This window comes from Oxyura jamaicensis, chromosome 8 (assembly GCF_011077185.1).
Source record: "Oxyura jamaicensis isolate SHBP4307 breed ruddy duck chromosome 8, BPBGC_Ojam_1.0, whole genome shotgun sequence".
NCBI classification, from domain to species: Eukaryota; Metazoa; Chordata; class Aves; order Anseriformes; family Anatidae; genus Oxyura; species Oxyura jamaicensis.
Genome location: NC_048900.1, coordinates 17,103,432 through 17,111,816, shown reverse-complemented (window position 1 = coordinate 17,111,816; position 8,385 = coordinate 17,103,432). Strand labels below are relative to the sequence as shown.

The following is an 8,385-nucleotide window of genomic DNA, read 5'->3' as shown; positions in this document are numbered from 1 at the left end:
TTCCCTAGATGCTGCTCTTGAATGCAGTCCTACAGACACAGGTGTTTCACATTGTCAGTCTTTCCACCAGACAAACCTCTCTAAAAAGAGAACAAAAGCCTCCTCACATACAAAACCAAAACCCCACATACAGATATTGGCATGAACTGCACTTAGAACCCATACATTTTAGTAATGATAAAGGCAGACAGAAAACAAGCAATTATACAAAAGAATTTATTCCAAAAGTTGTGCTAAAAATATTTTTTTTTAAAAAATGCACCTTACAAACATAGGTAAGATAATACATTCATTTAAAGTCTCAGGTTAACAGGCTCCATTACAGGAGTAATCCCTGTATAGGCAGGCCTACTGCACACTGTGCTGTGTGGCAGGCGGCAAACAATGCAAGTTCTGATTTAGAACTGCAACGTGTTTTTTACCTCGAGCTGATGCTCTTTCAGCTAAGGCCAAGCTTGCTCTCCGTCCCTTACTTACTCCCCTCCATTTACGAGAATCCAAGAACAGACCCAAAACTAAGCTTCTAAGGAGGTTAAAACAAGGAGGGGAAAAAAAGTTTGAGAACACAAGTGCAACTCAAATGGTTTATAGTGAACAAAGGGATATTTAAACCAACTTTTATACATCCTGAGTACATGCAACTATAGTTCAAGTTAGTGGAAGAGAGATTTACACCTACCCTCCAGTTCACGATAGAGAGCAAGATTTTCCTTGTATTTAGGTACTTAAATCCCAGAGTGCCTTCTGTACTGAAGTTTCATTTACAAGCACTTGCACCATCCTGACAGTCTGTCACCTTAGATGTATACCAGAAAATCAAGGATTTTATAAACACTAAACAGAAGCCCACATCTTTAGCAAATGTAAGCTATTCACATACTGAATACAGAGTATAATTGATCTGTCCAGTTTATTTTAACCTACTTCCAAAACCATAGCAATCATGAAATAAAAATTTAGAGAGGCCTTCTGCAGGACATCAAAAGGAGAGCACAATTTAGGGTTACTGCCCCAAATTATTACCCTGGCTTTGAATTTGAATGGAATTATACAGCTACAGAACTGTATATGAGCCCAAATAATTAAGACCTTAAATACAAACCTACCTTTTGATATACTGAAACTACTGAAGTGTAGTTTTGCAGAACGTAACTGTAGACATTTCCAAGGAAGAGTTTGTTTTTGTCTAATAATTTTAAAGTGATTAAAGGCCACCTTCATAAAAAGTAGATTACAACTCAAGAGTAGAGTATGAGAGGAATATAGCATGTTATATTGTGTCAAGAAATATGAGAACCTTCCCATGCTCAAATGGTTTAAATACCTTTGACTAAGCAATTTGAAATGTAAACGTGTCTATCTGCCTTGAGGAGTATGTATCTTAAGTGCAACATTTCCAAGAATCCTCCAGTTAAGGATGCTTTCCTGCTACACGACTCCTCTACTTACCTACTGGGACAAAACATACAAGCATTAGTCCTTAACAGCATTATACAACAGCATTTTCTCACAGCCCACATGATGGGGTTACAGCAGTTTAGGTTCCTTTACCAGTATTAATGAGAATTTATATTTAAAGTGCATCTCAAATCACAAATCTCTCAATAATATACAAGAATTATATGTTAAGGCTTGTGGAAGTATATGTGATGCTGAGTACCTTTCAATGTACTGGTAGACAAAAAGTTCAAAAAACTAAGACTTCTTGCAAGTAAGCATATCAACAGATTTGGTCAGATTTGTTCTTTGCAAATGGAAATACTTTTTGCACATAATATACATACATTGAGGACAGACTTTATCCTACAGAGAAATATTTAATTTGGCAAATGAGGTCAAGCTTTTCTGCAAGCGAGCTAAAGCGTTTAGTTCAGGAAGTTAATTTCAATACTCAGTACTTTTCCTAACCACCTTTGCCTTTCACCTGTCACAGAAAGGCTAAGAACACCAGGTTTCTTAGTTACTGTTCTGTAAACTGCAGCTTAAATGTCTGCAACTAAACATGAAATCTTAAATATATTGTTAAAAAAAATCACAAAACTTTGCTGGCGCAGTATCATCATTTTTTTCTTGTAAAAGCTTCCTAAATAACATGAAATCAAGCAGGTAGTCACCCGATTACAAAAAAAATGTTAAAAAACAGCAAATAGCATGGACTGTTTCCTCTGATTTCACAAATAAACAGTTTGAAAACATTTTTTTTTTTTTTTTACCCTTATAAGACATCATAGGCTGTTTCAGTACCCTCTGGATGAATAGACAAAAGTCACTAAGTTCACTAAGGTTGAAGAGAACGTGATCTTAGAGGCAAAAAGCAATTGTCACTTGAACTAGTAGATGGTTCTTGCTGTTCTGACTGGAGCTCTGGTGGGAGAGGGGGTGCACCAGGGTCTCCAGGGCCTGGAAGGGTGGCTGAGAAAACCACACTCTCTGCATTTCCCGTCTCTGCAATTGGTAAATTCATGGAATGAAGAGAGACAGCAGACATAAATGCAGCAGTGCTATAATCTTCTTCCGGATGATGCATCTGGGTTGATTCTTTGTCTTTTGTTTTATCAAAAAAATTAGATTCATCAGAATACGATCTAGAAAGATTATTCGTTCCTTCATACAGTGAGGTCGTGCAGGTGCTACAGCTTAGACCTAAGACAAAAAAAACAGAAACTAAATTTAATTACAGTATGATGCACTCTTAAAACTGATTTAGCATCAGTAACATTGTCAAAGATCAGTTGTCTGTAATTTTAACCCGACTATCCTTTTCGTCTCACCTGTGACATCCCAGTAGTTGTGACAAATTAGAAAATATGTGCAGGTCATGTCATCAGCCATGTGAATGATTTCTCTACATCAGTTACTAGTTGACAAAGTGCACTGTAATTTAAGCTTCCCTTTAGGATGTCACTTGTATAGGCAACCAGACCTATCTTTCGATAGACTTTTCTCACTGTTTTCTTCAAAGAACCTTTTAAAAGCTTCAGCCACATTGCTTTACTCCAAACTGGACTGCTTTTGAAGGCTGCTGCACTTGAAGCCAGAGAAAACTTCAGACCTTTTGTGTCTAGGGTCAAAAATGTACCTTCTTCCTTCTTTATTTCCCTTTAGATGGGTGTGGAAGGGGAAGTAAGGTTTTTGGTTTAGAAAGCTTATACTTTCTTTTTCTGCCTTCAAATGTGAATACATAGAGCAACTTAAGTTTTCTGTGTCAGATTGTGTGAAGCAATACATTCAGAGTCTATTTTTAAGTTTTGCACTGAAAGCATTTTGGGAAAATTCCCTTCAATATTGCATTTGTCGGCTTATCCTCTGCTGAGGTGCAAAGTTGAACAAAACCCGAGCATCCTGCCACTGCAGTAAATAGCTTCAAGAGAAACACGAGATGGAAGATAACCACTTGTTTTGCGTTCTGAATTAGAACCTCATAGAAAGCAAAACACAAGTGTGAAAAAAGACTTATCCATCAGAACAAAACAGAGTATGTTTGTGGTTCCCCCCCCCTCCCCACTTTATTTATGTGTCAGATAGTAGAGGCAGAGCTATCAATACGTCCTGAGATTTTAAACCCAAACTGGTGCAGTTTCCAAGAACACTGTCCCAAACACTAGAGAAAGGAAAAAAATCTGTAATAAGAAACATGTATTGAAGAACTGTGTGAGTTTTATTTTGCAGACCCTCAAAATAAACTTCTATCTTACAAGATTTTATTATATCTTACCTTTGAGAGCTTCAAGTTTTTCATTTTTGACTTTCAACACTACATCAGTTATCTTTTGTAACAGAAAGTTTTGTGTTCTTTCTCGCCTGATAGATTCAATCAAAGCATCTAGTCCCTTTGGGTTTTCTGCTAAGTAGTCCAACAACTTCCCAGTTTTTTTCCTACTGGAAGATCGAGAAGAGATCTCTTCTGTGTCCTCTCTGGTGAGTATTTTCTTTGAACGTAGGTAATCAAAGTGTCTCTCAGCTATAATCTTGTCACACAAGTAAGGTCGCATCCTTTCTAGAGCCTGAAAAACAAAAAGTAGTATCAGCCGATCTTTCAATTCATTTAGAAGCCTTGATTTTGTTATGGGTTAGTCAAACAGTTTCTAAAGCTGCCACTATGTTACTTAGGGGAGAATTTTCTCAGTGCAACTGTGTAAAAAAAATAATATATATATTTAAAATTATTTCAATTTACCTATCCTTTTCTTAAGTTTTCCTTTGAGTGACCTGTGAAGTTTTAATGCATCTTCAGTAATAATTAAGGCAAATATTTACTGAAAATATTACATTAGGTCTACGATTATCACATTTCAGAATAGTCACCAAGTAAAAATGAAATAAAACACGACAGCAACTACTCATTTAGCCTACACGCATACCCACTCTCACCATTTTACTACCCAACTGCCACGTTTTCATTATTTGTATCCAAGAGGCACAACTCCGTAGCACTGCTGTTATTGATGTTTTCTGTATGCTGAGTAAGAGCAGTTTCAGAGCAACAGCGTGCATATACGCACTGTTTAAAAGTTTTATTAGACAGACATCTCTATTTGAGTTCACCAGCATCCACAATACCTGCACTTTCTTCCACAGATATATCTATTCTCAACAGCTTTACTGGCTGCTTTTTCTTTATCAATCTGCTTTCTGTTGGTTTAAGATTTTATACTGAACACCTGCAGCACCCTGTACACTTCTGATAAGCTGCACTGACCCGGGAGAATTAGTACATCTCTGATGACTCTGGCAGAAGTAAAATGCCTCCCCCCTGCAGCATAACTTCGGCTAACAAGTGTCAGCTGGTTGCTTAATCCTCTCTGTAACCAGAAAAAAAGAAGAAAAAGCAAAAAAGCAGCAACAATCTGCCCCGGGAGCGGATTCCATCCATTGTCTACAGACCCTCGCACACAGTCAGTTAACATGGGGCAAGATGAAGCACTTCACATCCTCAGGACCTGCAACACGTAGTATCCCGTCCCGTTCCCTCCGTTTCTCCCTGGAGAGATGTGCTATCCTTTCTAACCGTATTCAAGTAGAACGTGATTACCAGTTTATTTCAGAGGTAATTTAGAGGAGCAACGCCACCACTTTGAACTCTTCTTTGTAGGATCCTGTGTCCTCTCTTACACTGACAGATTTATTCAGACATCTAGCAAAACAAGAAGTGACCTCCATCCCCCTTGTTCAAAGGGTCCACACAAGCACCTCCAAAGCATAAATGACATACACCTGATTTCAATCTGCACATTAAGAGGCCTGCTTGATGCCAACATCGTAACAGAACTAATGCCTGCGTTCAACACTCTGGTTTCAATAACCAATCTCCTGCTCCATGAAGATGAGAGCCACAAGTATCTTTTTACTTGAAAAACAAACTCTCAGTTTGTGGAATACTACAGAATCTGCAGGTTCCCTTGCCAACAATTTTCCCTGTGAAGAAATACACAAGTCAGATACACACTAGCTGGAAGTTACTGATGTGAAAAAGCATTCCCTCCTCTCCTCCCGAAGTTGCCTCATTTGATTCAACAAAAGTAAATTACTTGAGAGCTAGAAGGAAAAAAAAAACAACCTTACATACGAGAGATGTAATAAGATGAAAAGAAACAATCACAACTTTTTTCCCCGAAGAAAGTCTTCCAATATCCTCTTGTTTTTTGACAACATCCCATGAAAGCAGCATGAGGACGACTTTGCTTTAAAGGAATTTACTAGCTCAATAGAACTGTCTGGCATCCTATGCTGTGGAAAGCACCAGTAACTCAATTAAAGAAAAAAATGTCTGGACTGCTTCACCAAGCACGGCATAGGAAGAATGGAATGTGCTCTTGTAGTTTTCTGCTCCTAGAGGTCCAACAAAAGCAAGCCTGTGGTTATGCAGTTAAATGAATAATCAGGAGGGCACGCAAGGAAGAGAAAGGAAGGCTGCTAGCAGCAGACCATTACCAGCAAATACAACACAAAATCCAAACCCCAAGGGTACGGCTGCAGGGTGCTGAGGGCAGCTCCCTGTTCCCACCCTCGTCTGGCAGGTGAGAGGATCCATCCACGGAGCAGGTTAGTTACCTGACCCTGTGCTGGCACAGAAGACTACAAGGAACAGAAAAAGGCGGCAGCAGCACAACTCCCACCACCTTTCTCTGCTATCCATCTCAAGTATCCAAGTGCAACAAGCCTGTGCTTGCTTGGCTATGAGTGTTGTGAGCAGTGCATCATTCTTTCACTTCTCAGAAACCTCTTCCTACCACCAAGGGGGATCAATCAACAAACTCCGAAGCAGAAGAGTCAGTATGGTTTTCAGCATTAGAAGAATATAGCAAGCTGTTACTCAGTTGAACAACGATTGTGTTTTGACTAGCAGCCTCCTGTAATGAGTCTTACACTGCATGAAGTGCCTCGGTCCTGAATTCCCCTCTGCACTGTCCTCAGACGGTAACAGCTTGTAAAGGACAGGAAGGGTAAACGCAGAGCATAAGCATTAAGTACTCTTTGCTCTGTATCGATGTGTTTGCATGGCTCACCGCCTCCTTCCCAGCTGGAGGTGAGATTCCAACCTTTACAATTTCTCCTCAAGACAAGTTTACCCAGACCAGACCACCCCTGCAAGCCAGCTGCCACACCACACACTGACAATTCCTGCTGTTGCGTCATTTCTCTTTCACAGTCTGCTTAGTAAGGAAGAGAAGGAGGTAACATAACACTTGGTAAGGCTTTTGTGACTACCTAGGCAGTCACCTCAAGTCTTCACTGATGTGACAAAATGGTAGGGAGAAGGTATAGAGGGCTTGGGGAAAAACATTGAAGCGTTAGTTTACTTGATCTCAGATACCAAAACAAATCCTGATAGTGCTTGCATGGTTGTAGCAAAAGACAGCAGAAACTGCCTGCATGCTGTACCTAAAACATACCATGTTTTAATTATTCTAATGTACTCAATCCTAAGTGAGCGTTCCTTCAGTTTCACAAATATAACACCTATATCCAAGAGGAAATAAAGCTTTAACACAGCACCCTGGTTCTGATGGCTTTAAGATTCGTGCATAGAACAGAACATAAGTAGTGCTGAAGACAGAATATAAAACATTTTAACCTAGCCTGTAGCGCTAAAATATTTTCTTTAACCTAGCCATCCATGCAACATAGCTGTCAGTGACGAGCAGTAGCCACCTGACAATGCACAGGTGAGGAAATATAAGTACAAAAGAAATTATGCACAAATATATTTACCTACCTTTTTTTTTTAAACCCAGGATACAAAGATTTACATTTTCTTTTAACAAAAGCATCAGTTCGAGTGACTTGAAGCAGTCTGCCCTCTTATTTTAAATGTAATCTACAAGAACATTGTTTATTGATGCTAATTAGCAGTTAAACTTTTATTATGGTGATACCTTCACAATGATTAAGTTGGGTCTACACCATATCCGATACCCCAGCTTTGTTCATTGTTAAGCTACACGAGGCACAGACAACTGTTCACTCTGCTACGATCATACATCTCGCCATGCAACTCACAGCAGCGTTGTGCCGACTGTGAGAAGAGACCAACGCCTGACTTGATCCCAAGCTCATCCTGACAAGGTTACTTGACCAGAGCCACCTGCACAGCTCTGGAACAGCCACGTGAGCTTACGGTGAGCAATGAACCTCCCTGAGGGGAGGATCTCTGCAGTCAGGTTTACTGTATTGTGTTTTGATGATAAACCTAACGTTACTTGTTACTACACACTAAGTTACCACCCAGTCCTCCAATTACTGAAGGAGACTGTAAGATTTCAGCCTGAACCGACACAGATGGACTTTTGGAAGAAGCTGTGAATTCAGTCACTAGCTCAGACTGATTTAGGTAAGATGTTACACAGATGGTCTGATTTAATAGCTCTTTTTTTTCCTGTAACGACGGGATGCTGCCCACTGCAGCATTGCCTTGTGGCTCTACAAAAGCAAGTAGTAACTTGTAAAACACGCCTCACAGAGCTATGACAAAGCCTTTAAAGAAAATTCCATCCGCATAATGGTACTAAGAAGCCAGAACTCAGCTCAGCTATTTAATGAATTGGAAGACAATGCGACAGGAAAAAAAAAAAAAAAAAATGACACAAAGGGCCCGGGGAGGCGGCGGGGCCGTGAGGGGAGGCCCGGCCTCACCCTGCCCTCAGCAGCTCGGCCCTGCCCGGCTCGGCCCTCCCGCCACCGCCCGGCCCGGCCCCGTCCCGTCGCTCACCTCCTTCTTCACGTCGGCCATCTCATCCTCCGTCAGCGGCCGCCCCGCCGCCGCCGAGGCCGGGCCCGACCCCGCGGCCTCCATCGCGGAAGCCGCCGCCGCGGAAAGCCGCCCCCGGCGCCGCTTCCGGCTCGCGCCCCGCCCGCCCCGCCAGGCATGCGCGGTGGCACCGCCCC

The 8,385-nt window shown here is 41.0% G+C and overlaps 1 protein-coding gene across 1 annotated transcript; it reads right to left on the bottom strand.

The window, feature by feature from the left end:
- Positions 1-200: 200 nt before the first annotated feature.
- Positions 201-8,350, bottom strand: BCL10 (BCL10 immune signaling adaptor). The gene is made up of 3 exons (XM_035333547.1): positions 8,210-8,350; positions 3,716-4,004; positions 201-2,643 (listed from the first exon to the last, which is right to left on the bottom strand). The coding sequence occupies exons 1-3, from the start codon at positions 8,291-8,293 to the stop codon at positions 2,279-2,281; spliced, it is 738 nt and encodes a 245-aa protein (XP_035189438.1). The 5' UTR covers positions 8,294-8,350; the 3' UTR covers positions 201-2,278.
- Positions 8,351-8,385: the final 35 nt, after the last annotated feature.

Bases quoted from the DNA above. Each gene is read 5' to 3' on its own strand.
- BCL10 (XM_035333547.1), bottom strand. From the start codon at position 8,293: ATGGAGGCCGCGGGGTCGGGCCCGGCCTCGGCGGCGGCGGGGCGGCCG. The intron at 4,005-8,209 runs GTGAGCGACGGG...TTTGTTTTTCAG, and splicing joins TGGCCGACGTGAAGAAGGAG to GCTCTAGAAAGGATGCGACC. The intron at 2,644-3,715 runs GTAAGATATAAT...TTTTTGTCTTAG, and splicing joins AAAACTTGAAGCTCTCAAAG to GTCTAAGCTGTAGCACCTGC.